We start from the raw sequence: 27,870 nt of genomic DNA on the forward strand, positions 1-27,870 counted from the left end.
TATCCCCACAAAAAGTCAAATGTGGCGCAATTGTGGTGCCATGATAAGGAGGCAATAATGTGCCGTCCAAGAAGATGTCACACTGGGTTACTACTTCTCTTTGTGCACAGACTGCCCTCAATTCACAGCTCTGTATCAACTTGTGATCCAGACACTTCAGGCAAGGGTGTGTGGGTAATATCTATGCAATGTCTTCTGGATTAAATCAGCAAACAGGCAGGTATACAGTAGATAGTTGTTGCTTCCTGTCTCAAGGAGGTATATGAGTTGTGGGGCTCCAGACATAAATGATGGAGCCCCACGCTTCTATGTTGGCTCATCTCCACTGACTACATCTTGGCCTTTTTCATGTTGGTATTAGCTGGGACGCGCAGTGATTCAGAGTGCGTTGTGAAAAAAACAGGTGACTCTGGATAGCGCGGGCAGTCATGTAGCATTAAAACCATCATGGAAGTCGTGTCTCATGAAGGTCCTGTGCTGACTGGAGATCTCTCTGTCTCTTTCAGTCTAATCAATGCCTCATAAGCTCCGCCCCATAATGATGACATCTTTGGGAAAGCCCTCCATCTTAGCCACCTCAAAGCATCCGAGCTTACTGTAAAAGTCCAACATTCTTTTGTCGGTCTGACGGACCTTACAGAATGCACCATGGGAGCCTGGATGTGACAGAATAAAGAAGAGGAGTGTGTATAAAAAATGTCTCCAAAAACATATGAGCTGTGGTCATGGCTGATGCCTACCGTTGGCCTTCAGTGAAGATAACAGACATCCCATCATGCTTTTGGCCACACTAGGATCGGTGACTTTGGCATGAATATCCACCTTGATGAGGGAAGGGAAGTTGGACAGAAACGAATCAGGAAGACCCTCCTCTTCCTCATGGAAACTCAAAATCATCTTCTGCAGAGATGACAAACACAAAGCCACATCGTGAGAATAAGATCACAACATTTCTGATGACAACAATGCAGGTGAAACAAGAAGGTACCTCGGCCTCTGTGAGGTCCTTTTGACCATCAGGTTTATTGTACTTCTCTTGCATGAAAGGAATCCAGCTCATCTGGCATTTCTTGATGAAGGGCTTGACATCGACAGTGCCCACAGCGTAACCGCAGATACCTTCATCATCTTCAAGGACAAAGCCGTAGTCTGGGCTCACAGACAGAAGACCTCCAACCAACCTGGGAACACATATAGGATGACTTTGTGGCAACCACAAGTTCTGGCATCGTCATCCATCCATCCATTTTATATGCCTCTTATCCTCTGGCATAATCATGTGACTGCCATTTAGGAATGATGATTGAATTGTTCTCACATATGCGAGTACATTCCTCACATTGCAGCAACCATTTTTGTTATATCTAAAAAGGACAAAGAAAGTAAAGCTGGATATTAGGGGTGCACGATAATTATCCGGCTGAAATCAGGGAATTATGGCGTCATACTGATAAATCCGTTAACATTAAAAACAGCTCAGATAACTGCTAATAAATTTTTTTTAAAAACGCTTTAATTAGGCGAGATTACCCACACCGTTTGGGTGAGCAAATCAAATGCTCCTTTTTTCTCCTGCCTGTGATGTTAACAGCCAAACAAAAATTCACTTTAAGAGGAAGGACGTTGTACCAAATGCTCCGGGATTGGGGGGGGGGGGGGGGGGGGGGGGGGGGGGGGGACCATCGAGCACACAAAAAAACTTCCCAGCCACCTGAAACGCCAGCGCCACGGTGTTTAAAAAGTGAAAAAGGTTTGCAGACACCTCTGTGCCCGAACACAGTGCACCTTGCTGGTCCACGCCAGGTGGCTCCTCCCGCTCTATACTCCGGATCTCCTGACCTCCGAAGCGGCACACTGGCTGCTCGGAGGATGTGTCTGAATATAGTGCACTTTGCTGGGCCACATAAGATGGCTCCCTCCACTCTATACTGTGATGCTCCTGATAGTCGCGATGTGGTAGTAGTAATGTCATGATATTTGATTAGGACACATCAACAGGTACAGTTGGTCAAATCCAAATTTGTTCAAGTCCTTCTTACCTCCAGGTGTGCACAAACTACAGTTAAATCAAAATCTTTAAAAGTAGATATAAAATCGGTTATCGGTATCATATCGGTGTTGAGAAGCAGAAAGTTATCAGTATTGGTTTGAAACAAAAGATATCATGCATCTGTATTGGATATACTTTAAAGTAGTATGTCTACTTTTTATATAGCAGTATAGGTTTACTGTCCACTATAAATTACTTAACACACATACTTTTTTGTCTAAATAGCTGGCAAAAGTCTACAGTCAAGCATGGTGGTGGTGATAGTATAGTGTAGGTAGGCTCAAGTGTATCTTCAAGGAAGGAAGGTGGAGTGCAAGGTGTCTAACATCCACCAGCTCCACTAGTGATGTCATGAAGGGGTGGAAGAGGATTCCACTAACAACCTGTACAGCTCTAGTCAACTCCATGCCCAAGAGGATTATGGCAGCAACTGACACGGGAAGTTCCATTTATTCATTTTTGTATTTTTGAAAAAAACGTGATTAAGAGTGAAGCCACAAAATTTGAAGTGCGAAGTAGTGAGGGATTACAGTACTCTCATAAAAATGTGATGGAGGTGTACTTTGTACTCTTGTTATTCTTTTGTGAGATACTATAAAGCCTCACGATATGTATACAACGCATCATCTTACTTGTCACCAATAAGGTCAGGATCCTGGTCTGAGGAAGGAGCATCCTCCATGCCTTCATAGTACATTTCTTTACAGATTTTATAAACTGAAGCCTGTGAAAGGAAGAGGAGACTCTGTTACCAGAGAGTGGCATGTCAAGCACGTATAGAAGTAAACTGGGCCAGCACAGCAGGGAATACAGTATGAGTAACAACAAAAGGACTTTTAAAAGCATGTATTTCCTTAATAATGTAGGTCACAAACGAAAAAAATCTCACCTCATCTTTGGCAAAGTACGGCCTCATGGAATAGATTTTGGAGGTTGGCATTGAGGGGGGAGGCTGGTAGAAAAGATCGTTTGCACCATCTATTGGCAACAATCTCTGTGGATGTCAAAAGAAGCAGGTTCAGTTTCCTGTACAGTGGGTGGCAAGCTGCTCTGTCTGACCGCCTCACTGTGTATTTTGCTACACTGAAACCACTGTTAAACCAAGAGGAAATGGGAAAATTAAGCCAACTGCTCAAGGAAGATTGTTAAAAGAAATAATGGAAAATTCACATTTCTAGTTGATCTGACAGTGGGCCACCGCAGCAAACATCACCTCAGTGTCATTGGAGCACAGTGCGACAAACACTCATGTTTCCCTTACAAATTCAGCAAAACAAAATCAGGGAGCTATTTTGGTCTGGCCAAGGTTTTACTGGCTTAAGGAGATGCTCCTTTCCCTTGTTTAAGGCATTGCAATATTTCGCTGCGCAACCCTCCTGTTGAGAAAAATAATGATGCTTGCGTCGAGACAGGGATTGAGAGAACTCCAGGGGAAAAATAACCTGTCACATACGAGCTACATCAGTCAGTCAATTGGGTGCCACTTGTAACTAGAAGTTTTATTCCTCTCCAACGTTGGAGATGTTGCCTTTAAGTTGGACAGCTGCTTTTTATCCGGGAGTTCCCGCCCCCCCTGTTGCAGATGTGCGCGCATGCGTACTCGCTGGCGCTGTGCGATGCTCGCGCGGGTGCTTGCAAAGAGCTGGCGTGGGAATTTGTGCGCATCCTGCAAAGAAATGAGATGTCATGAAAATAAAAATTTAAAAACGCTAGCCGTGCTCGCATGCGCCGCCTGCGCTAAGGGAAAGCAGCATCTCATTGGACAGTTGCTGAAAGAAAGTTAATTGAATAAAAATCAGGACTGGAAGCTCACTTGTAGGTTACTATCACACACTATGAATGAACCAAAAGGAAGTGAAGGGGGTTCAATTCCATGCGCTTTACAATCAGCTCACCTTTGACAGACCAAATCCCTTCATACCTGCACGCGTTGATTATAGTCTTCTTTGCTCAAAACACTTTTTTTTTTCCTTTTTTCCATTTGATTGCGGTACATTCAGTGCATTAGATACCTGGAACTCTCCTGCTAGACCTCCCCTAAAGGCCCACGGCTCTTGGTCTCCTTTAGGGAATTGTGCTGAGGACTGACTACGACACCCTGTTAGGAGCAGAGCCAAGCGGAGAGTGTTACCAAAGCATGGGGCTCTCGGACACAGATGAAGAAAGTAGGGGAGGAAGGAAGGGGAGTCATTTGTTTGTAAATGCAAAATTAAATCAGAATTTAAGCACTGAAAATGAACGATAGCGCCTCATTTGGAATGTTATTTAGAGGACCATACTTAAGGGTGGAAAGGGGCTCGAGCAACTAAAGCTTACATGTCTTTTCTTAACTTTTCCAACACAACAAAGTCAAAACGCTGTGCAGGCCTACACAACATCCATGCTGCCCAGAATTGAAATAAAGCTAACGGACAAACCACATATTCTCTATGCAATCAGTGTAAGCTTCAGCTGCCGTCACCCCACTGATCCCAGCACCCGCCGTGAAGTCACATTCTCTTCTCGTCTGCCTCGTCACATGACTGGGGAGCGCAACTCATCAAACCCGGAAGTCCCATCAAGCGCACATGTCCTGTCATCTTACTAGTCAAAAGCCACAAAGTAAAACAGGCACACAAGATATGAATTATAGAATAGCGACAGCGAATAAAAGTGAGCGCAGGCGCTTTTCCCGTTTGTGTGCAAGCAGTTTGAAGAGAGGCCCTGTCATGTGACCAGACAAGCCTAGCATGGCTTTACAAAGTTATCCTGACAACCTAACGTGCTTCCTCTGACGATGTGACACAACACAGCATGCAGATGCACCCACGGGGAGGAACGCTCAACTTGCTTCAACTTGATGCAATTAAATATCTTGCAATGAAGGAAGAAGCATCTCCAACTGGCTTTCACCCAGATAACAATTATAGATGAAGCCCTTGCATGGTCTGATCTGACACATGTACAAGCCTACAGATCACAACTACGCAGGTGGATGAGTACGATCAAGTGCGAGGGTTAACTTTGGAAGCAAAGTGTAAATTCCCTTGGGTAGGTGCATCAGGCTGGTCCGAGCCACGTCTACAAGCCTACTGACAGAAACAAAAAAAGCACAAGTTAGAGAGAAGCTGCCGGGTGAAAAAAAAAAAAAAAAAAAAAAAAAAGAACATTTGAAAGTTAACGTTCGAAGTTCACAATCGCTGCGCAAAAAATGTGACTTCATCCGGTAGGCTGCTTCCTTTCCTCCAATTAAATCTTTCACAATTAAGTGCTCTAATTTAAGAAAACAAAATACATGAATCCATTTCGCCTGCACTGTGCATACATCGGCCACTGTCGATCCAATAGCAGTAGAAACTTGTACTGTGGATTCTTCCATCTGTACATAGTGAAGGGAGAAAACAGTAGAAAAGCATTATTAGCAGGTGCACTCAGTACTGTAACCAGGGAGGTTGTGACTAAGTGCAGGCTGCACAGCTTCCAGCACAGGGACAAGACGAGAACTCAATCATCTTCAGGGAATAATCACTATATTAACCTTAGAGATTTAGTTCCCTATTGTTAAGGCATTAAGCCAGCAGTCTCCAGTTGCAGGTTTGCTGCCTGCTGTGTACTTGGAGTCCTCAGCTTTACCATATAGTTGAACAGAAACCTGTGAATGAAACTTGGTTACAGGCCATGCTGGTGCTTGCGTGTTTATGGACAACGCACTCTCATGTGTTCAGAAGAATCAGTGTTACTCAGACTGAGAAAGAGTGGACCGTCTGACAAAGCCAGAGCACAGGGAAACAGAGGTATAAAAGGAATACCCTATATCCTCAAATAGTGGCTGCCGCTTGACATCTCCATTTTCCTTTAGGAAACAAAAAAAATGCTAGGTTTTGCCACATACGTCCAGGTGTAGTGGCAGTAGATATCCATACCACAAACCACACCAACGTTTACAATGGTGTTTACTAGGAGTGTGACAAATAATTGATACTATAGTGATATTTATCCCTGGGATGGATTATCAATTCACTCTCGCTGTGTATCGCTTTTTTATTATGAAAATATAACCGCTATAAACTTTTTTGAACGATTCTCCTAAGCGAGTCCAGTCATCGTTTTATGTCATCCAGCAGGAGCACCTCGCGAGAGTGGTAGAAAATTGGGCGGAAGTCAAACAGGAAAGAAATTAAAACCTGTGCCATGATAAACTCGGATGGTGCAGTTAAACGGAAGGATGTGCAAGCATGGTGGAAATCAAAAGTGTGGACTCAAATGGGCTTTTATAGGTTGGGTACGACAAAGCTGGATAAGGACTTTGCAGGATGAAGCATCTCAGGAAAATATGACACGCACAGCCAACTTTTTCGTCACCATGCTTGCGGAGAAAACTGTGCCCAGTAAGAGGATTCAAATTCGAAAGGTTGTGTTGCTCAATCAAGAGACATCTTTTATTGTCAATGTTGTGCTCATGCAGCTCAGCCTTATGAAAGGTCACTCACTGTCTCCTTCCGATGATTACGTCACGATTACTATCCTCCACTAAATATTTACTTCTGTTATGCTTCTACTTTATACTGTACATCAACTTGAATTTTTTTAATTGAGATTAAAATTGTGTCACTCTATGTCAGACACCTAAAATAAAAATGTAATGAGTAATATGGGTAATATGAGTGTAAAGGTGACTATGGGGTGTTATGTCTTGTCTAGTCTAGAGGGCTCTAATAATGGTAAAAATCACAGGTTTTCTCTGCTTCAACTATGAAAACATTCCCTTATTGAATCCTACTTCACAGAAATTCACTTGTCGCAGTCACGTGTGGAACCAATGTGTGGAACCAACCGAGATAAACGAGGGTTCCTTGTATGGCTGTTTGCTCTTTGGTTAAATTCTGCAGCAAAATATAAACTATGGAATTACTTTTTTGTTTTGGTTTCACACTCTGGCCTTATCGAGGTATTGTCATTATCGTGAGCCATGCATGGCAAATAGCAATTTCAGAGCAAAACCGCGAAAGGATTTAGACTGATATCTTTTAAGGTGGACTCATTCAGTGTAGGACAAACACTCTTGCATCCAAAAAATGGTCAGGAAAGTGACCACAGTACTTCAGTGAGGGTCATAATACAATATTGTAACACATCTTATATTGTAATATGTGTGAAAAAACTAAACGTCCACTAAATGAGGAAATACAGTATCTCTTTTTGCACCAGTATATCTTGCGTTGTGATTCAGAATGATTTGTTTACACTCCTGTGTGAAGTCAAACATATGTTTTATGCACCAGAATGGCCTTCCATAGTCAGTGAATCAACTTTCTCTCCAAGCTCGCGTGCGCTAGGGCGTGGAGGAGGACGAGGGGTGCCCATTCCCAGAGACAAGAGAGATGGAAGCAAGTGGGTTGTGAGTATGAAGTTGTCACATTACTGGATACACAGCAAGCAGCAGCAACCCCGATGTGACATTTACCAGTGAGATCTTGTTTGGATTTCGTCTTATAATGGAGTTGTAGCGGTGCAAGCAGCATTTAGTCAAATTTAAAGAAAATAAAAATAAACACGTACAAAATAAGAGAAGATGCCAGTGTGTTGCATTTTACCATAGCTACAATTAAATGACAACCTACAAATGAAACTATAAGAGGCCGCTCATATCCCATATACAGGCGCTGGCCACATTCATTAGGTTGGTTTCTTTGGTTTTTGACCACTAAAGAAGTGTATAAGATGCCTATTGAGGTCTTTCAAAGCCACATGGTTCCGCTCATACACACCTAGCCACTGGACAAAGGACTTGACCATAGAAATGATGCTCTTGATGTCCCAGATGTAAGGGTAGAGATCGTACAGGATCGTGCGGTTGGCTGTATTGGACAGGCGCGTGAACATCTGGATAACAGAGCAGCACATGTCCTCAAACTTCTCTGCCCTCAGCTGCCATTCTGCAACCTGCAAGACAAAAATAGTGCAATAATGTTAATTTTTTCTAAAGTAATGGAGAAGTTGGCATATGCAAGAGTAAGAAATCATTTGGACGGAAGCAATATAACCATCAGTATGGATTTAGAAAAAACATGTCAGCAGAATTGGCTTTTTCACAATTTGTTCATAAAATCTCTACAGACCTAGATAATAATAAAAAAATATCTCTTGGTATATTTTTAGATTTATCCAAAGCATCTGATACAGTTGATCATAATATTCTCATTGCAAAAACTACATAAATATGGATTTCATAATGCTGCCTTGATTTGGTTAGAGGACTATCTAAATGATAGAGAACAATACGTATCATTCAATAAGCATAATTCTAACAGAGCTAGGATAATGTGTGGGGTTCCACAGGGTTCAATTCTTGGACCACTCCTTTTTATTTATTTATTTACATGAATAATCCACGGTCTGTAAAAAAGTGCGGCCTCTCTTATTTGCTGATGACACGTTTGGTTATATCACATGAAAATTTTAATACACTGATTAGTGAAGCAAATGAAGAACAATCGTCTGTTTCTAGATGGATTCAGATGAATAAACTTTTGCTCAATACTCAAAAATCTAATTTTATTTTATTTTGTAACAAAAATAAGAAGTATTCTAATGAATCCAACAAAGATATATAGATAACTTTGAAATAACTTGGGTTTCCTCATATTAAATTCTTAGGTGTCATTGTAGATGAAAAATTAAGCTGGAAATTCCACATTGATCTGGTCTGCAAAAAAAAACATGAAGTCAATTGGCATCTCGAGTAGAGTCCGATCATTGATAAATCATTCCCGTTTCTTGATTTGTTATTATTGCTTCATTTATCCGTACATTACTTATTGCAATACTGTTTGGGCAGCAACCTGTCCAACTTATTTCAACAAGATGTTTCTAATTCAAAATACATTTTTAAGAATGATCAGTTTTTCTAAGAGACTGGACTCATCTGCTCCACTTTTCAAAAATTTCAAACTTCTGTTTGTGATGTGAATATTTACCAGACCTGTGTCTTCATGTACAACTATGTTCATTGAACTCATGTCCTTCCTAAAGTTTTCCAGAACTTCTTTATGTTGTCTTCTGTTATTCACAATTATCCTTCACTATATTCAAGTCGATTTGATCTCCCTTATTGTCAAACTTCTGTCATTCAGTATTCTCTAAAATATCATGGACCTCATCTTTGGAATAATTTATGTCCTGAACTTCAGTCAACATCATCTTTATTTAAAAAGCATCTGAAAAAGGACTTTAATTAACGGAAAAATATAAGGCTATATATCATTTGATTTGTATTTGATGAATTGTAATTGGATTGGTATTTTTAATGTTTTATTTTAGATTATTATTTCAGTTATTTGCAATTTAATTTTTTTCCTTTCTTTTTTGTCTGTGTACGTTTGGGGAGGTGTTTACATAAGCCTCTTTTGGCTTCTATCCTGTCGTGCACAATGATTTTAACTGTTTATAAATTGTGTTGTTCAACTTTTTTTTTTTAACACTGTTTAGGATGTACAAACAAACAAATAAATAAATAAATAAATAAATAAATAAATAAATAAATAATGTTAAATTTTGTTGTTTCAACAAAATACACCATTAAGTGCGTCATGGGGTAAGTACCCATACACTTCATTTCCTGTTGATGCAACACCACCCAATGGGCATTTGGGGTAGTACACGTCCACCATTTTGTTTTGCAGAACCGGAAAACGCTTACCACAAGCTCTTCTGATGAAAAAAAAAAAATCACCTAATTCCAATCTAAAACCAACCTTCTCTGTTTCTTTTCTTTTGCAGTTGACGCTGACGACACTGCTGTTAGCTCTCAGCCAGTTGAACTCCTTGAGCATCTGCATGGCCTTGGGGCCATGCTCGTAAGGCAGGTAGAAGAGTTCTGCCAGCAGGCTTAGGTCCTCAATGGAGAGTGGCTCCACTGTGAACAGGGGCTTTTCATTTGGACCGGGCACAAACACATCCTGTAAGGACAAAAAACATGAATGGTATTAATTATGTCATAGGTAGTAAAAAATATATATCCTATTCATGTCTAATTGTACCTGTTTGAGTTGATCGTCTGTCTGCATAGGGGCAATGTCACTCCCAGAGTCCTCCTGTATGGACTCTTCTGAAGACTTGGACTCTGCTACGCTTTCCTTGTCAGTATCCATGGGCTTAAGGTCTTCAGCCATCTTGTCAGCCAAGACTGCACCCTCATGTTTCTCTTCTGCATCAGCCTCATCCTGCTTCTCGACTACCATCTCCATTGGCTCCTCATCTGAATCCTTCTTCTCTACCTCCACCTGTATAGGTGCAATATAAGGGTAATTACAACACCATAAAAGAGGCTTTGCATTTATTGTGTCAGTGGTATTTGCTGACTCGACAGCAGAGTACCAGTCATAGTTCAGGGGCTGTTTTTCCAAACACTTCATATATATTCAATCATATACACATTCTTATAAATAAAATAACATAAATTATAATGTATCATATTCGTCTCTCCTTCAACTGGTAGATCTTTTCCACTTTCCTATTACTCAACCTGATTGTGCTTGCCTCATACCTAGTGGCTAGGAATCCATTGAGGTGCTTCATTTACTTATGTATATTTTAGAGGCAAAAATAAACTCCTACCTCTTCTTCCTGCTGTGTTTTTGCCATAGGGTGTGGTTCCAGGCAATGAGGCGGCATGGCTGGAGACATTATAGGCTGTTGGAACACCGTCGTCACCGTGGTAGCGGAGCAAAGAGACGGAGCGGCCATGGATGACACTTCAATAGCTGTACTTTTGGCCCCGCTTTGAGGCACCTGTCGGCCTGGGAAGAATCATGATTGGTTATACAACAGATCTATGTGGACACAGCAGGGATGAGATAGCCCTCTTACTGTTGTACTGATGAGGCACACCAAATTCTCCAAGCCACTCGGTAAGAGCGAGCTTGAGAGCGAGCTGAGGGCTGTACAGCATGTCTGTCTCCAGTTCTTCATCACTGCCCTCATTCTCCAACTTAATCTGAATGGAAACTGTGCTGTCCTCACCATCCGCTGGCAACAGGCAAGAGATATTTTGACACATTAATGATACTACACTGTAAAGACTATCAAAACATATATTTTTGATCATACGTACTCATGACCACATCCTTGCGCACACCGTTCATGTTCGACTTGTACCAGGTGGCCAGCGTGTGGATCGCAACAAAGTTGGACTCAAACTCGCAGTTGGGGTTTGTGAGGACACCCTTTAATCTGGGGATAAGCTCTGTGGAGCGACCCTTGTAGGGACCCAAGAAAAGCCTCTTCTGGTCATAGTCGTTGGCATGGATGTTGTCCCAGATCACCGGTGCTCTTCTGAGAATCTTGGATACTTCCTCTATAGACTCCACTGTGATGTCTTTGGACACCACCTTGGGTCCTGCAAACAGGAAAGCCCAACCTGGTTAGCAAAAACTTAAAATGACAAAACCAAGAAATGTGTCACACATGCCTGTCCAGAGAATGTCAATGCCAGGCAGCAGCTTCTCTCCTACTGTGTGCAGATAGGGAGACTGAGAGACACTTGGGTAGCAGAAGGTTCCACAGTACTCTGCATGGGAGCACATCAATAACCAAGTCAATAATGAGTCTAAAAAAATAAATGTCTCCAGAGAGAGGCAAGCTATACCTGTTGGACAAAAAAGAAAGGTTTCAGGCTCTCCTAGGTACTGGTAGATTTCATTGGTGATGGAAACCTGAGCATGTGCAAAAGAGCTGAACACCTCCTTGTCAGCAGGGCACATGTTGTGGTCGATGTCGTCAAAGAGTAAGGCAAATGACTTGCAACCAAAGTGAGTCACCTAACAGGCACAGGGAAGAGTGTGAGCTATCTGATTATTTTTGTTCCAATTGCTGCAGGACAAATGTAGCAGCAATACCTGGTCCAGTTTCCTCTTGAGTGCAGAAACCTCTTTCTGATTGGAGAAGGTGATGTCGAGTCCAGGGGAAATGGCATAGATGAACTCAATCCCGTGCTCTTTGGCGGCACCAATTAGCATCATCAGTTGCTCTGGGAGGTAATTGGGAATATTCACTTCACTGTGGGCTGTACTTTACACGTGTCAGTTAACAGGCTACCATAATGACCTGAATGTAAGACAAAGTTTGTTTCCTAGGAAAACGTCTGAAAAGAGGTTTTCCTAAAGTTGTTTTTCATACAATCACAGTTATTAAAATTGGCTAAACACACACTAAGAAACAATTACAGGCATACGCTATACAGTATTGCACTTAACAAATCAGTTAAGCAGTTACAGTTACACGTCACATCTTGTCAAGGCACCATCCTGCTGGCAAATGTTGAGTAAATACAGTAGACTTGTGACACAACGCCCTCTGCTTAATTCGTAGCTGTAGCACCCATTTTTCCCTGCAAATAGCTCCATCCTACCTTTCTATTTAAGCTGCTATAAAAACAACTAATTATTACATAAGTAGAGAAAAGAAACCTAAGGGTCTTCATGACAACAAAAGCCGCGAATACGCAGGGCTCTACTGTACATGTAATACAGCTTTTCTTTTGGTCACATGCAGCCATGACGGAGACCCGTTCGAAACAAAGTATCTAAATTGTTGTGCAAGTTAGCAAACAATAGAGGCGTGCTCATTTTAAAATAAGCAAAGAAGTCGGATATCCTTTTTTATTGCAAGATACCAGTTGTTATTTCCCGATTCAGGGTGATCTTATATTGAGTCAATATAGTAATTTCCCTTCCTGAACCTGAGCTTAGCTCTTAATAGTCACCTGCTTCCTCCACGGAGTACAACTCCCTCCAGAACATTCTATGTTTGTAGTCATCTTTGGGGGCGTAAAGGTACGTATTCAAACCCCATTTTTGCTGCCTGAAAAATAAAATGATGGCAAGAAGTGAAACATCCCGTGCGCTCTTGTGGAAAGTGTAAATAATAATAATTACATTTATTCTTTTACCTCCTGAACAATTCTTTCCTCTGTTCCATTGTCCATGGTCGTCCATAAAACCCTGCATAAAGAAACGACAGTCAGTCTTAATGCAGTTCTTTTAATGCGTGAAGTGGCTTTATGCCGCCTTCGTATAAATTTAGTGAAAGCTTAATGAAATTTGAAAGAAAGCAACATAATTTGATTTGCAACAGTTCAACATACCCAGTAAGAAGTAGGAAGAAACTAATTACAGATATCAGATCACTTCCTATATGTGACAAGTTCACACTTAAATAAGTCATGTTTACATGTTTTATAAAATTAGGACAGAAGAAGCAAAACAAGAAAATGAAAATACATGCAGCACATTAGTAATTACAAACGCTGAACGTTGACACGGAATTAACACGATTAATTGCGTTTCGCTTCCGACAAATGACCAAAAACGTTCGGAGTTCATTTGTATTAGTATTAGAAAAACAACATATTCCACGTAATTTAACACCACAACCAACTAATAGCCATACCATTTGCGTTTTATGAGAACGATGCTATCTACTGCTAATGCTGTAACTGCATGCATGATCGATGTAAATCAGTTGACCCCTTTCGTATTAACTATCACTTCCAGAACGGCTTTAATATCGATTGCATGCAGTACCTTCCACCACTCCACTGATGAATTTTCTGTGTCCCGTCGTTTCAACGCCAATGCCGGATTCCTCTACCAGGCCGGGGCCCGCAGCACAAGCATCTCCCGAGATTGGGCTGGGGCTCGGTTCGGCTTCCACTGGAGCAGTCTCCAACGTCTTATCTTTTTGGACCATTCTTTTATAGGGAGATGAGTCGCAAACTTGTGAGAAATCCAACACGGTTTTTAGATGTGGAGCAAATCAATGGCGTCGAAGCAAGGTCTGGCGTCTTTCGATTTTAGCGAGCCTGTGAGAAATGCTTGAATTGCCGCACCTGTTTGGGCCTCAGTCGAAATAACTATCAGATTGTACAAGACAACTGTTCGTGGCTATTAATATCGAATGATATAGAGGACATCTTTTTGTTTTGTCCATGCATTCTCTTCTCTTACTGTCTTGCTTTTTTACTCCCTTCTTCCTGTTTACACCTAGTGCGCATGCTCACAAAACCAGTTTAAACCAGTCAGAACCAGATCTGCGTGACAAAACAGCACGAAGACGTTTCAACCGTCAAGATAGTTGACGCCCCAGTACCATAACGACAAAATAGCAACAAATTAATCGTCCCTTTTTTAATGTAAAACTACTTCATTTTTGGTCTGGTCAAGCAAAACGGTACGCAGCTTTCACCATGTTGAGGGACCGTCTATTAATACCAACATTAATGGCAAAAGGATTCAATGTTATGCCGAAAGTTCTCCGATGTCGGCGTTTACCCTTACAATTACTGTTTACATCTGATAAAATCATTGAATAGTAAAGAAGTTATCAAAACACCTAACCTTGAATCCAATTAGCCCATAACATAACATATTATCTAAATAATTGGTCAAATGTGTTAAGTTTAACAAGCAAAACTCAAGTGTATTATCTTAAATGTACTAAACATCTTTGGCATCCAATCCCATATTAGGAATGCATCAGCGGACCAGTGCCGTTTAAAAAGCGTAGGGGCGGTTCTTGTATGCGTGTCAGCAATATTTACAACCTGGATTTCTACACCGTGCATTCATAAAAATCAATAACGCCACTGCATAATAATGTCAACATTGAATACTGTCCCCAATTTTTCAAACCTGCCAAGAAAACTTCCACGAGTAAAACAACACAACTCCTGAAAATCATGGTTTTGAGTGAGAGGCCCATACTTAAAAAAATCCTGGGTTTAACATTTACAAACAAAATGCAGGTGGAAAAAGGGATGCTTTCTGTATTCAGTGTGTTTGCAATCACACAGCTCAGGTGTGACTGATAAACAGATTAAATTATCTTTAGGTTCAGTTAGTCAGCAGACTAACTTGACATATACATACGTACATATTAACTTAAACACAGTACTGGAGCATCATTTTTTAATTTTTTTTTTAATGACCAGACAGGACAACTCGGGTTCCTATTTTTTATTTTTGTTTGCAGTACATTCAAATGTATTATACAGGTAGATTCTCTCCAAACAATTGCGGAGTTCCTTTTATGTATCGTCTTTAAAAGTGATTCCCTCCATACACTTAAATTTTGTTTTGTTTTTACAGTTAAATAAAAATTTAAAAAAATTGTCACATTCCATTTTTTTTAAACTTCTTTTGCTCATTTACTTATAAATTTCCACTTCAATAGAAGGTATTAGGCTTGCCAAAACAAAAATAAAATGTAAACAAAAATGAAACTGATGCCACAAATTTTTTTTTTTTTAGTTTTGCTTCTTTTTGAGGTAAGTGTTGGGCTGCTTCCAGAGATGGGCCTCTTGTTACCTCTTCAGACTCTGCTGGGCCTGCCTCAGTAAAGTGTCGAAGTCTAGTGTCTTCACCTTGCTTTTTGCAGATGGTGGGTTATACTCTCTGTTGGAATCTAAAAAAGAAAAATCTGAGCTATTACATGTTTTACCATTTAAAAGATGAGCGTGAGAACATCGTGTCTTGCCTACCTAAGTCAGAATAGCTGGTCTTGCAAAACTGTCTCCTCCCACCAAAACAGAGGTCAAATGGCAGCTCATCAGGCTTGCGCAGTTTGCTTCCATTCTCGATGGCGGTGAAAGCATCTTTGGTGTTGTAGTAAGTCACAAACCCATAGTTGTCCCTGTTAGGTGATGGATAATCCAAGCATTAGCCTCTATTGAAGTCTACATCCATTTATTGCAATGTAAATAGTGTTCAAAGCTGTGGTCTGCTTTTAAAAGAGCGACCTGGGACGTATCCAGGAGGCCCCAGTTATGAGCAGGCCCGTTTCTGCTTTAGCACTGTACCTTGACCCCAAAAGTCACAGATGAGACCAAAAAGGTTCAGTAACAGTGCAACGTGCCATATAAAAGTAAAGCAAAATAAGGAAATTAAAGAGAAATTGAGTATTCACCCGCGGTCCCTAAAGTGCAGAGTACAATCCTCCACCTTGCCAAAATAAGAGAAACGCTCTCTGAGCTCCCTTTGGGTCATTGTGCCCAGAATTCGACCAATGTAAACAACCCGTCGCTCCTCCTGTATTGGGAGAATAAAAAAAAATAAATAAATAAATCTCAAATTCCTCACAGAAGTCCAATATGATTTACAAGCAACTTACAATGGCTTTCTCCTTCCGTCTCTTTACATCCTCTGCATTTTCACAGTGTCCATAGGTACTTCGATATGAGGGGCTGAAACAGCAAACGCATTTAGGCCAATTTAAAATCAGCATGTGAAGCTTTCATAGTACAAGCAATTTAATACTGTACCTGCACAATCTTCTGTTTCTCCTCCACTGTGCACATCTTTGAGGTGATTGCGACCGCGACCTGGAGCGACTCCAAGAGCCAGAGTGAGAGGAGGAATAAGAGTACCTTCTCCTTCTGGGTGGTGAGCGGGACACAGAAGACCGAGAAGAGGAACGCGAGGAGTAGCCGGATCTGCTGCGAGAGCAGCGGTGACGATACCTAGAGAGGAAGAGGGTATGATGAGCTTCAATCTAAAATGAGATCAGATACAGTCGTCCCTTGTTAACTGCTTTCAGACTCAACTGTGTTAAGTACGATTCAATACTAAAATAGAATTTTTTTCGCAATTATGACAGAAAATCTGTTTACCATCTTCTAAATAGAGTATTTAAGATGAGAGCTCTCTAGACATGAAACGCCACCCTATAGTCACCTTTACATTTGTATTGACCAACATAGAAGATAGAATAAAGAGAAAGTAAGACAATAGGATTATTACACGAGCAGTTGTTTTCTGGACAGCGTACTTCCCACAGTGGCTCGTCTCATCGCAGCTTTAAATGGAACCCTCTTATCCAATTGTAATCGTATTACAAAATATAGTAATATATTGTGAAAGAATGATTCATGAGATGTATTCCATTGTAACCTTCATGTTCAAATAAACTAAACCAAACCAAACCAAATAGTAGACAAACGTAAATAAGCCATTTATGGCGTAAATAGAACTCCTGTTTGTGTGTGTCACATTAAATGGCGGGCGGACAGCTGTGTAGAGGACCGGAAGTGATGTCGGACATTCAGAGTTGAGTTTTAGCTTGTCATGGTTAATTGCTTCAACAATAGCCCATGTTATGATTATTATGTCATTATTGCGCCTGATGAGATCATTTGAACGTTCCTGGCGATCACATCTGGCCTTTGTCTCGCCAAACACAGACACCTAGTGGCCAATGTACAACACAGTACTACATTCACAATTTCAATGCTTCCTCTGCCTTGTATTTGCATTTGAGTTAATTTAGCCATTTTTGAAAATGCTTATTTTAGGCCAAGAGTAAGTACAATTTGCTTAAATATGCATACATTTAATAATAGGCTGTATTCAACCACAAAACAGCAATCATTTATTAATGACTTTGTGAAAAGCCATGATAGAGTGAGGGCGCAATGTCTGAACATAGATGTAGCGAGGAACAACTGTATTCTACTTGGACAGTGAATCTAACCTTTTCTTGGATGGTGAGTGTGATCTGGACCGAGAGCGAGATGAATGGGAGTCAGATTCTATGCTGCTGGACACAGATGGAGAACGTCGGGCTGTTCGTTTTCTCCCCCTCTCTTTGGGGCTGAGGGTGCGAGAGGAAGCGTAACAACCATAGGACCTCTCAAAAGGCCCCTTCCTGGCAGTGTTTTCTTTAAAAGTGGATTCGTTATCCTGCCGGGCTGGAGAAGCCTCTGGAGTCTCCAGAACAGAAGACCTCTCCATGGCATGATCCAGAGCCTCTGGTGATTGGGTGTTAGACTGGGAGGCGGACTGCGGGGTCACTGTAGTGGCGACAGCAGTGTGCTTGATGGGTTTAATTGTGATGAACGCCTGTTGTTTGACATTCCATCGCTTGCCCGCCTCTCCAGTGGGAGACGCACCTTTGCTGGGAAGGCAATAATCATGATCCATGCACACCACACAGTGAGAGACAGTGGCAGAAGCTGCCGTGGGCTTGCTGTGGAATCTGGCTGACGGTAAAGGGCGCGCTTCTATCTGAATAGCCTTGGAGAGGCTGGTCTTGGAAGAGAGCGGAACGTTTGCCTTTCTCAGGAGGGCCACAGGGGCCAGAGGTTTCCACATCTGGTGTGGAGGAGTGGCTGGAGGAGTGAGGGCTAAAGACAGAAACGTGTACCATTATTACACTTTAACATTGGGCAATCGTGATGAGAAAGCAGCTAATATAACAAAACTGGTTGTATTGCTTTTTATATGAATTACCTGCAGGGCTTGAGAGATCATTGGCTCTGACACGCTCCACAACAATTTTCTCTCGAGCAAATTCAGCACTAAAAAGTGAATGCAAGAGTTAATACTGCTCACACATACACAAACTAGACGCTAGTATGTCTTGACAAGACCATGGGAGGTCATTCCCAGGCCTACATTGGCGGCAGGTCTTGGCAATAGGTAGAGTCACTCCACCACAATGTACATGCACATGGGTTTGACTCCATCACTCCCACAGAGCAGCATGAAGGCTGTAGGGTAACTCACCTTGAGTTTCCTACAGCTGCTGCTCTACCACAGACCTCCGGTACACTTTGCTGCTCTTTGGCTGAAGTGGGCAGAATAGAGATTTACGATGTTAGAGGATAGGGATGCCAGTTCAAGTACATCCTATGTGTCTTCAAAGACCAAGCACAGTTCAATAACACTTCCACTGACAACACTAGTAAGCAAGTTACTATGCCTGACATGGTGTTGAGCCTTGCAAACCCACCCACAAAGTCAGCATGGCAAGAGTTAAAAAGGATTTGCAGACAGGGCAGAATTCCAGAGCACAAAGCAGATTCTCTGCCCCCCAACAGAACCCATCTCAGATAAGAGAACATCCCTCAGGAAGTAAAGCTCAGTAAACCAGTGGAAATGTTGCATTGCTGTTAGTGGACATTCTCTCCGCTATGAAGGCTTCCAGTCAAAGTCAAGAGTTGCAGTATTACATGAGTATTACAAAACCGACACCGCTTTCATCTAGATCAGGCGTCTCAAAGGCAATAAGCCTGGGGGCTGCAGGAGGTAGAGTCTGGGTGAGGCTGTGCCGCATCAAGTATTCACAAGGCACACTGGGAGCCGGCATCAATCCCGTCGCTGGGACTGCTTCCGGCTTCCCAGCATGCTTTGCAGTACTTCGTAAAAAAAAGATGCTGAAGTTATGTGTTTAGTGTTAACATAGTTGTTGTTCTCCATAGTAGTAGCTGTGTGTTTACTTAGTACCTGTTACATGGTGTGCTGTCATTTGTGTGTTGCAACCGTGCTTGTAGAACCCTCCCCATTTCGCTGTGTGACAAGCTCAACTGTGAGTTCACTACTGGCTTGTGTTTGCCTTGTGTTTGCCTCAGAAAGTATCTCTTAATTTGTCCAGGCCGCACTTACACTAACCATGTTTGAGACCGCTGATCTGGATTAAGCAACTAAAATATGTGACATACCACTGCAGGCCAAGAACATGTCCACATGATTATACAGTACTTTAACACAGACGCAAGTAAAAAGGAGCAACTTTGCTCACCTTGTGTTTCCTCAAACTGTTCCAACAGGCTAGTCAGATCAGCAGCTTCTATACCTGCAAAATACTTAAAATTAATACTCAAGACAGACCAGCAAACTGAGACACGGAGGAAGTACTGTAATATTGCTATGTCCGGAAGCTATGTAACTCTTTCAAAGATCCCTGAATAATATTTCTGAATTTCTTTGTTTTTATGACATGACAGCAAAAATGCCTTCTTTATGGACATACAGTACCACCACCTTTGACCTGGTCATAGCTAGACAAGCCCTGCCGAATCACACAACCAGCACTCCGTAGAGTACAGCGGTGTTTAAAAAATAGAAAATGGGGGGGGGGGGGGGGGGGGGGGGCTTCACTACACATTGTTAAATAAAGCCTGGACATCTGCCAGCTATCAGTCAGTAAGCTACAGATATGAGAACTGTAAGTTTCATCTTTTTATTTTTAAAATGTGTGTTTAATGTTAGCACTGTAGCGCACATTGTCGTTTGTGTTGCTAACGTTTGGGTCCTCCTGTCCCATTCCTTAATGTTATATTGCATCTATTACGGCACATTAGCACTAAAGCTACGGACACAAAACAGCATGTTCCCAGCAGGATGTACTAAGACCACTTCTATGACAGTCTTAATTTTAGGATCAAGACTAGATATTTGGGCATTGTTGTTGTGGGAACTTAAGACATATTTTATGTTGTTGAAAAATAGTACAATATGGGAAAAGCATTTCTCTGATGAACTAGCAAACTTACCTATCTCGCTGGTAAACGACTCAACCAACTCCTGTGTGGGGCTCTTTGCCTTAGGAGGTTCCACTGGTGCACTGACTTTCTGATTTGCTTCAAGCACGATAGCTTGTGATTTAAGACTATGCAAGGCCAAGGAAGGAGCAGAGCAGCGTTTGGCATTTACTGTGGGGGACTTTGCAGATGTGCTGAGGTTGTTTAAAGAGGTAGGAGGAATGACTTCCGGCCCCTTCTGGGAAATGGTGGTCTTCTGTAGGCGATCGGCGACAGGAAGTACAGCAGAGCTGACCATCTCTGAAGTGGTTTGAGAAGAAATTTTAGCAAACTGCGCATCAGAAAGTTTAGGCGCAGACTTTCTGTCAGGCGACTTATTCACAGGTTGGCATTCAGATGTGGGAGGCGGGGGGTTGACAACATCAGGTGTACCAGCTGAAGGTTTCTGGGGCACTGCACATTTAGGAGTCGAGACTGCTTGCGACTCTTGTGATTTAGAAGTAGCGGTACCAGATTTGTTGGCTGATGCCGCCATGTAGGCTGGCGGCACTAACAGAGCCTCTGGGGTGGGAGGGGCACACGGTCCCCGTGGTTGCCAGGCGGGTTTCATCTCGACCACCTCCCTCCTCGCAGCTTGGGTGGTGGGCCGGCGTGGATCCCTGAGGTAAGGGTCAGGCAGACAGGGGATAGGGGTCAGTTCTTTGGGGGGCTCCGGCAGGCTGGGCCACTTGGTGCTGTTGTCGCCTTGTTTTTCCACCATGACTGGCTTCTTCTGCAGCCGGAGTCGTCGATACTCGGCCAAACTGAGGGACTTGGGCTTTGATTCTGGAAATGCAGGGGCCGCGGGTGGGAGGGGCTCACTGACAGTTGATGCTGTGCTGTTGGAAGAAGCTGCATGGCTGCTGGGAGACACCAACGGTGGTTGGCTACAGAGCTCATTGGTAGCTTGGGACACCTGTTTGAACATTTCATTGGGCTGTTGGGAGGTGAATGGACTTTCAGGAGCACCAGCTTTTGCTGGTCCTGTATGCTGTCTGGGTGTCACAAACATAGCTTTCACACTTGTTTCTGGGTTGCTGATTTCTGCTTGGGCTTCACTTTGGCAAATTATTTTCTTAGATTTTAAAGCAAGAGGTACAGGAGCAGCTGGAGCCTTTGCAATATTGTTCTTCTCTTCTTTGGGTGGTCTTTTTTCAGGTTTTTGTGGCAATTCTTGCATTTGATTTCTCACAGTGGTACTCCTCAGAACCCTTCCCTCAACAAGTTCAAGAGGGCAATGTTTCTTCTTTTTCTTTTTTCTACGGGAGGGAACTCTGGCTAAGGTCTCTTCCTTCTGCTTGTTAATCATCTCTTCTGAAAACGAACCTGGAATATTTCCTGGAGTCTTAGACAGCACATTAATATAGTCATCATCGTCAACGACAATATGTTGTGAAGTGTCGGAGGCTACTTCTTCCTCCCCTGCTAACTTCTCTTCGAGTGGTATAAGACCTGGTAGATCCATGTCTGGGACAACCAGGATAGGCTCTCCATTTTCCCCTTGATCCACCACCTCAAGCAAGATGCCTCCCTCCGGCAGCATCTGCACCCCTTCGTCATTCTCCACACAAATGGCCATGCAGTATGGGTGCATGTGCCTGACCAAGTCCCCCAGGCTGACTGAAAGGCCATCATCACTCTCCTGCTCAAAGGTGACAGGAAACGGGAGGGTCACACCTTCCCAGTCTGGAGGTAAACCGTGCCTCACTGGGCTGCGAGTCAGAGAGCCAGCTTCTTCTTCCTCCCCGTCACTTCTCTGTAGTGAGTCAACTGGTATCCTAGAGAGGTTCTGAGTGCACACAGAAAGGCAGATGTACAACAGAGTCATGTATGTAATAGGATTGAATGCACTGATTATGTGCAGAGATGGCTACCTTTCCAGCTGACAAGGGTCTTGCACTCAGAGACATGCCTTTCTCTGAAGGGGACCTAGGCATACATAGTAATCTCCTGAGCTACAGTGGGAAGAAAGCAAACAAATTAGTTTTTCCCCCCCCCGCTCTAGGTGCAAATTATGGTAATGGTTTAGTTTATTTTGAACAAAACAAGAAACATAATAGTTAGACTTTCATAATTCAACATTCCCCACCAAAAAAACAACAGAGGTAATAAAAGGGTGCACCTCCTGGGGGGCAGGGGGAGTACTGAGGCGTCGGGGGACTTTCAGTATTAGTTATTAGTATTATTAGACCTGCCATCACGTCTTTTGAATATGCTTGTTCACTGCTCTCCTGGTATGCATTTGTTACATTTCGCTGGTTGCCTGGATAATGCTCCTGTACTGAGGCACCGGCGTACGCTACACCACCTTGCTCCTTCCTGCAATCCCTCTAGCGTAGCATGATGTGCACCTCCGAAAAAAATCCAACCATTGACATTAAAGAGAGAGTTCGGATTTTTTGACATGAAGTTGTATGACATCCCCATCAGTGTAGTACACCAACGGTGCACCCCTCCACCACTTGGTCCCATGCGTCCATTTGTGGTTGGATTTCCATGACGAGAAATGTAGTTCCGCTTAGTTGCTGGGGCCACTTAAGAGTTTGGCTTCTCAAAACAATGCGCATAAAAAAAAAAAAAAAATACATTTACATCACAAAAATGCCTCCTCGAAAAAAAAAAAAAAAAAGACCTCACAAATCGCTCTGCGTTATATTTGTCTCCCGCCGTATAGCCCTGTGCACGGTCGCCTGTCCATTTTGTGTAACGCCGAGCGATTTGTGAAGTCAGATTTTTTTTTGAGGAGGCATTATGATGTAAATTGATTACTCTTTCGAACACATATTGTTTTGAGAAGCCTAACTCTTTACTTAAATGACCCAGCAACTACGCGGAACTTTGTTCCTCGCCACGGAAATCTGACCAGAACTGGACTCGCAGGACCAATTGGGGGGTAAGTCACTGTTGATGTACTACACTGCTGATGGGGACGTCACACAACTTCATGTCAAAAAATCTGAACTATCCCTTTAAAGGCTGTGATTGGTCGGCTTGTAGAACATTATTTCCTGTGTATACACGACTCGCTTGGAAGAACAATCAGTCAATCGCCACCGATTTCAGATCAACATTCACAATAAAAATGACTATTGTAACACAGATTGGTTGCCGCTGCAAAAACAATCCATTCTATTTAATTACCACTGTTCGCTGGAGATCAAGGAAGCTGACAATGTACCTGTAAATAGTGAGTGTCAGGGCGGGGGTGTGTTTAAGGTTGGCAGGATTGTTGGTGGCTTTATTCATGTTTGGTGACAGCAACTTATAGATAAATAATTATGAGTTTCTCGATAGCATTTCAATCCGGGGTGGACGTGAAAATAATTCTGAATCACTGTCATACATCAAGAAGTATGTTTAGAGCCACATGCCAATCAATCTCCTCTTCCTTTGAGCGGTAGTTAGGAACCAGAGGAATACACAGAAGAGTTATGTACGACAGTTGGCCACTAACCGGAGAGTGTTCCCTTCCCTTGTGACTCGACAGCAAGTCCGACTCAGGCAGCGTGTCAAAAGGGGACAGGTTTTCATCGTCCACGTTGTCGAGGATCTCCGTCAGGGCGGTTAACAGTGTGGCTTCACTGTCCTCATCTAGTCCTTTAGTCTACATACACAAAAGGAAACCAAGTTACAGACAATCTTCCAAAGGGAGTTCAACAATGCGGACTCGCCTCCATTGACGGGTTGTCGTCAAAGATGGAAAGGATGGAGGGGTCTAAGCAGCTTTGAAGGGCCTCCAGCGTTCCTCCAGGGCACAGCTCAGGAGTCTTGAAAGACAGAAAACATACAAATTAAATCCTGCAAGCCACCTCTTACATTATGAATTGTATGCGCTTGTAAAACATGACTTTTAAACAAAACTAGTATTACCAAGCCAAAAACATGCCTACTCTGTGTGAAAACTCTGTGTGGGAATGACAATACAAAAAAAATACATTCCTCGTCTTGTATAATGCTTTTTACTTTACTTCAGTGTTATTGATTTGAAAAGAAACATATTGAATGTTAATATTTTAACAGTAAAAGTAAAAGGCAATTAAGTATTTTCTAAATGTAGATTAGGATTATTTTGAGTTTATTTTTCAACTAAATAAAAAAAATAAATAAAAACATTCCAGGTGGGGAAAAAACAAAACAAAAAGTGATTAAAAAAAAAAAAAGATGTTTTACATTTTGAAACACATATGTAGGAACATGTCAAATAGGAGGTGAACCAACTATCAGTAATTGCTGCGCCATGGGCTGCTTTCCAATAGCAATTTGAGTTGCCCTTGAAGATTTCCCCAGGGCACTTGCCCCCGGGGGAATCCCTACCGCCATCATAAGTGTCGTTCCATTTCTTCTAAAAGCCGGAGTGAACTTGGTGGGATCTACCGTTGGAGGGCTGAGGCAGCGAGTCAACATGGACGGTCACTCGAGAGTTTATATTCCCCACAATGCATTGCAGTGGTGCAAGAAATATACATCCATGGGGTGTCAGTAATGAACATCAGTTTGTTTGGAAGAACATGCATAAAATGAGCGAAGTAATTATTCTATTTGGAGTATTTCTTGCAGTGGCAAAAAGAACAAACTTTATAAGCATAAAGCCATTATCACAACTACAGTAAAAATAACATTTCAAAAATTTAAACAACCCAAATTTGGCAACTAACTAAAAAAACTCTGCTTCTTCCTACTCCTTTTTGGACGTGTTGAATTTTACATGTCTATTCAATTTATTCCTGATTGCTATTGGGTTTTTTTGTTGTTTTTTTTACAGCGTTTTATTCATTCTACCATGGATATTTTTATTTGAAAAATCCACATTTTCTTTTTTTTCCCTTGAGAAAGGCCTGGAGCCTCCATAACGGGTTATTGACCATAAAAATACCAGACAGAAATAGGCAAATAATGCCTTTCATAAATATGTTAAATGTTTGAGCCACAGTCACCATGAGTTACAAATAAGAGAGTGGACGTATTGTAAAGTGTTAGGATGCATCATCGTTTAACATTGGCTTGCAACGAAAACAACAATACAGTACTGCTCACTGTTTTGGGGAGCAGTAGTTCAGTTCAGCTTCATAAACCCTTCATATGACCATAGTATAGGGAGTAGATAAAAAGTAAATAGTATAGGGAGTAGATAAAAAGAGTAAAAAAAAAAAAAAAAAAAAGTACTGGATTGTGTCACATATTTGAACATAAACATCAATGCTCCACATGTGTGTATGCACACATGCACAATCACTGCGCAGGCATGTTTGATCCACATGGAGGAAGCCTCATCCACGTGTTGTACTACAAAACACCATCGTTTATATTTGCACTGCGCCCTAGTTATGGACCTGGGCATCAAGTTGCAGTATTTGAACGTTTCCCTTAAAAGCACACATACAGAGGACGAGTCCAATTGCAAAGTTGGCATTAGTGAATCTTGTGCGCATGCGTGACCAGACAAACGCGATTCAACAGCAGTAAAGAAACATGTGATTGTGTTTTTTTTATTTATTTTATTTTTTTACATTTTAACTCTAGTCACTTATGGTAGTCAGTTATGGTGCTGAAGAAGAATTATCATGCAGGTTTGTTGCAATTTCGGTCGACGTGTATTCCATCAGCCCTGCAATGATGACACATCACTGCAGAGAACAGGCAAGGAGCCTAAAAAAATCCACGCTGACACGACACAACCAGAAAGTAACAAACATTTTAAGTATGTGAATGCGAACGAGCCATTGTATAAAAGTAACAACAGACTTAGGCTGCGAGCTTGCTACAGTAGCTAGCTAGCTAGCATGTTGCAGTGTTGTCAGCACGTGTGAATGAATCAACAGTAGCATCAGAGAGGGAGTTGCTAGTTATTTGAATTAGAATAACAACCAATAGACTCGATCAGGCAAGTCGTGCACATGTCAGCTATAACAAACCACAACTGTCACTTCACCTGTTTTTATCTTTTAATACTTTTACGGGTTTAAAGAGCTGTCGAGCCGGCCGGCTTGCTAGCAGCATATCAATGAGGTGCTTCAAACGCTGACTTTGACTATTCTATATAGTATATTTACGATAATTATAAAAGTGCAGAGCTTGTAGGTAATAATAATCAATAAAACAAGATTCGAGTTTCAAAATTGGCTTTCAAGTGATGTTGCGGTTGTATCCACGTGTCACTTTGCCATGCTCAGAGTGTTGCAGCTCGTTCTTAACAGAAACACACGTTTATATATAAAGCACAACATTAAAAATTGTTCAGAAAACAATACACACAACACTTCAATTACCTCGCTTAGGGTGTCCAGAGGGAAAAAATCCATATTGCAGGCAGTTAAAGTCTCTTTGCCTGCGCCCCACTGCGCCGCCATCTTGCAAGTTTACTCCCTTACTAGCGCACGAGCTTTTTGCTTCTCCTGAATTGGTAGGAGGAGACACGTGGTAATACATTCCCGGCAAAAGTGACGCATGTGACGCTATGGATGGAGGAGGTCAAAGGTAACGTGGTCACGTTTTGTAGTTCTTTTCCTCATGTTCGAGTGGAAAGACTACAAATATGACCTCCGCCCTCGCGTCCACCAAACTGGACTGTTTTCGGTATGTTCGTCATGACTCGTGCTTTCTTTCATCCTTTTCTTTCATCTTTTTATTTAATCTCTGTCATCTAGTGGCGATAAACGACATTAGATGACTACATGAAACAAAAATACAAATATATGTCACTTTTTAAAGGGTACAAGTTGTATACATTAGTCTTAAGTGCTAGTTTAAGTGACATTAGCATTTATTTAGCTTATCTGTGTAGTCCATAGAGCCGCATTAGTAACATTTGATACTACTAGTTTACTTTGGTTTACTTAACTAGTTTACTTGGATAATTCCAGTAGTTTATCAGCCATGCCAAATGGGTTATGTTTTTATTAAGGCCAGGGCTTTATAACTGCCTTTACAACTACAATTAATTACAGGAGAATACAAATAAAAAATAAAAATAATAACCCTTTAAATCACACTTGCTTGTCTGAATTTTAGGTGATAGACATTTGCGTCAACAAAGTATTGAGTAAAGGCTGTGAATACGTATGTACATGAGATTTCGGGGAGACGTCAGCGCACCTACATATACAAACTGTCTGACAGCATTGAGAAGATCCTGTTAATGTGCAAATTGAAGCAAGTGGTGGGACTTGATTTTGAATGTAGTAGTAATCAGTTTAGTTTAAGGCATTGTAATTAATCACAGTTAATCACATAGTGATTAAACAGCAATATTTGGCACAACAAGCAATGTTTTTCAATGTTTCTTGTAAGCTTAAGCACTTTCAATGTCTTTTTTCTAACGAGTTTTTTCTAACATTTCTCGAACGAGTTTCTTCATTTGCCAGACGTGGGCTTACTTATCTTCGCTCTGAACGCCGTCATCTGGTTGAGTGCGGGCGTTGTTGTGATAAGGTGGTGCCACTGCAGGCTTTAAGTGCTTCGGTGATAAGCAACGTCTTTGTTGCACAAT

At 41.9% G+C, this 27,870-nt stretch overlaps 2 protein-coding genes and 1 non-coding gene across 6 annotated transcripts; all 3 read right to left on the reverse strand.

The window, feature by feature from the left end:
* Window positions 1-263: 263 nt before the first annotated feature.
* On the reverse strand, window positions 264-14,089 carry oga (O-GlcNAcase). Of its 3 annotated transcripts, none has more exons than XM_054799135.1 (19): window positions 13,612-14,089; window positions 12,978-13,029; window positions 12,792-12,889; window positions 11,926-12,056; window positions 11,676-11,847; window positions 11,499-11,597; window positions 11,142-11,426; window positions 10,898-11,056; window positions 10,646-10,827; window positions 10,069-10,311; window positions 9,784-9,987; window positions 7,798-7,972; window positions 5,355-5,408; window positions 4,063-4,148; window positions 2,940-3,044; window positions 2,683-2,774; window positions 989-1,181; window positions 741-900; window positions 264-656 (listed from the first exon to the last, which is right to left on the reverse strand). In XM_054799135.1, exons 1-19 carry the CDS (start codon window positions 13,775-13,777, stop codon window positions 520-522), a joined length of 2,793 nt encoding a protein of 930 aa, XP_054655110.1. In that variant the 5' UTR covers window positions 13,778-14,089; the 3' UTR covers window positions 264-519. The 3 variants fall into 3 exon arrangements, with proteins under 3 accessions (XP_054655110.1, XP_054655112.1, XP_054655111.1); XM_054799137.1 differs by having other exon boundaries at window positions 12,964-13,029; window positions 13,612-13,632; XM_054799136.1 differs by lacking the exon at window positions 5,355-5,408.
* Window positions 14,090-15,027: 938 nt separating this feature from the next.
* Window positions 15,028-26,777, reverse strand: pprc1 (PPARG related coactivator 1). 2 transcript variants are annotated; one of them, XM_054797935.1, is made up of 15 exons: window positions 26,651-26,777; window positions 24,056-24,151; window positions 23,839-23,988; window positions 22,259-22,339; window positions 20,358-22,173; window positions 19,604-19,657; window positions 18,589-18,649; window positions 18,313-18,380; window positions 17,973-18,206; window positions 17,555-17,873; window positions 16,347-16,544; window positions 16,196-16,268; window positions 15,992-16,113; window positions 15,567-15,718; window positions 15,028-15,490 (listed from the first exon to the last, which is right to left on the reverse strand). In XM_054797935.1, exons 1-15 carry the CDS (start codon window positions 26,729-26,731, stop codon window positions 15,390-15,392), a joined length of 3,606 nt encoding a protein of 1,201 aa, XP_054653910.1. In that variant the 5' UTR covers window positions 26,732-26,777; the 3' UTR covers window positions 15,028-15,389. The 2 variants fall into 2 exon arrangements, with proteins under 2 accessions (XP_054653910.1, XP_054653909.1); XM_054797934.1 differs by having other exon boundaries at window positions 17,555-18,206.
* Window positions 15,797-15,935, reverse strand: LOC129194463 (small nucleolar RNA SNORA50). The gene has a single exon (XR_008573767.1). It is a non-coding gene; the product is annotated as a small nucleolar RNA SNORA50 (small nucleolar RNA).
* Window positions 26,778-27,870: the final 1,093 nt, after the last annotated feature.

The sequence above is a fragment of the Dunckerocampus dactyliophorus genome, chromosome 14 (assembly GCF_027744805.1).
Source record: "Dunckerocampus dactyliophorus isolate RoL2022-P2 chromosome 14, RoL_Ddac_1.1, whole genome shotgun sequence".
NCBI lineage: Eukaryota > Metazoa > Chordata > Actinopteri > Syngnathiformes > Syngnathidae > Dunckerocampus > Dunckerocampus dactyliophorus.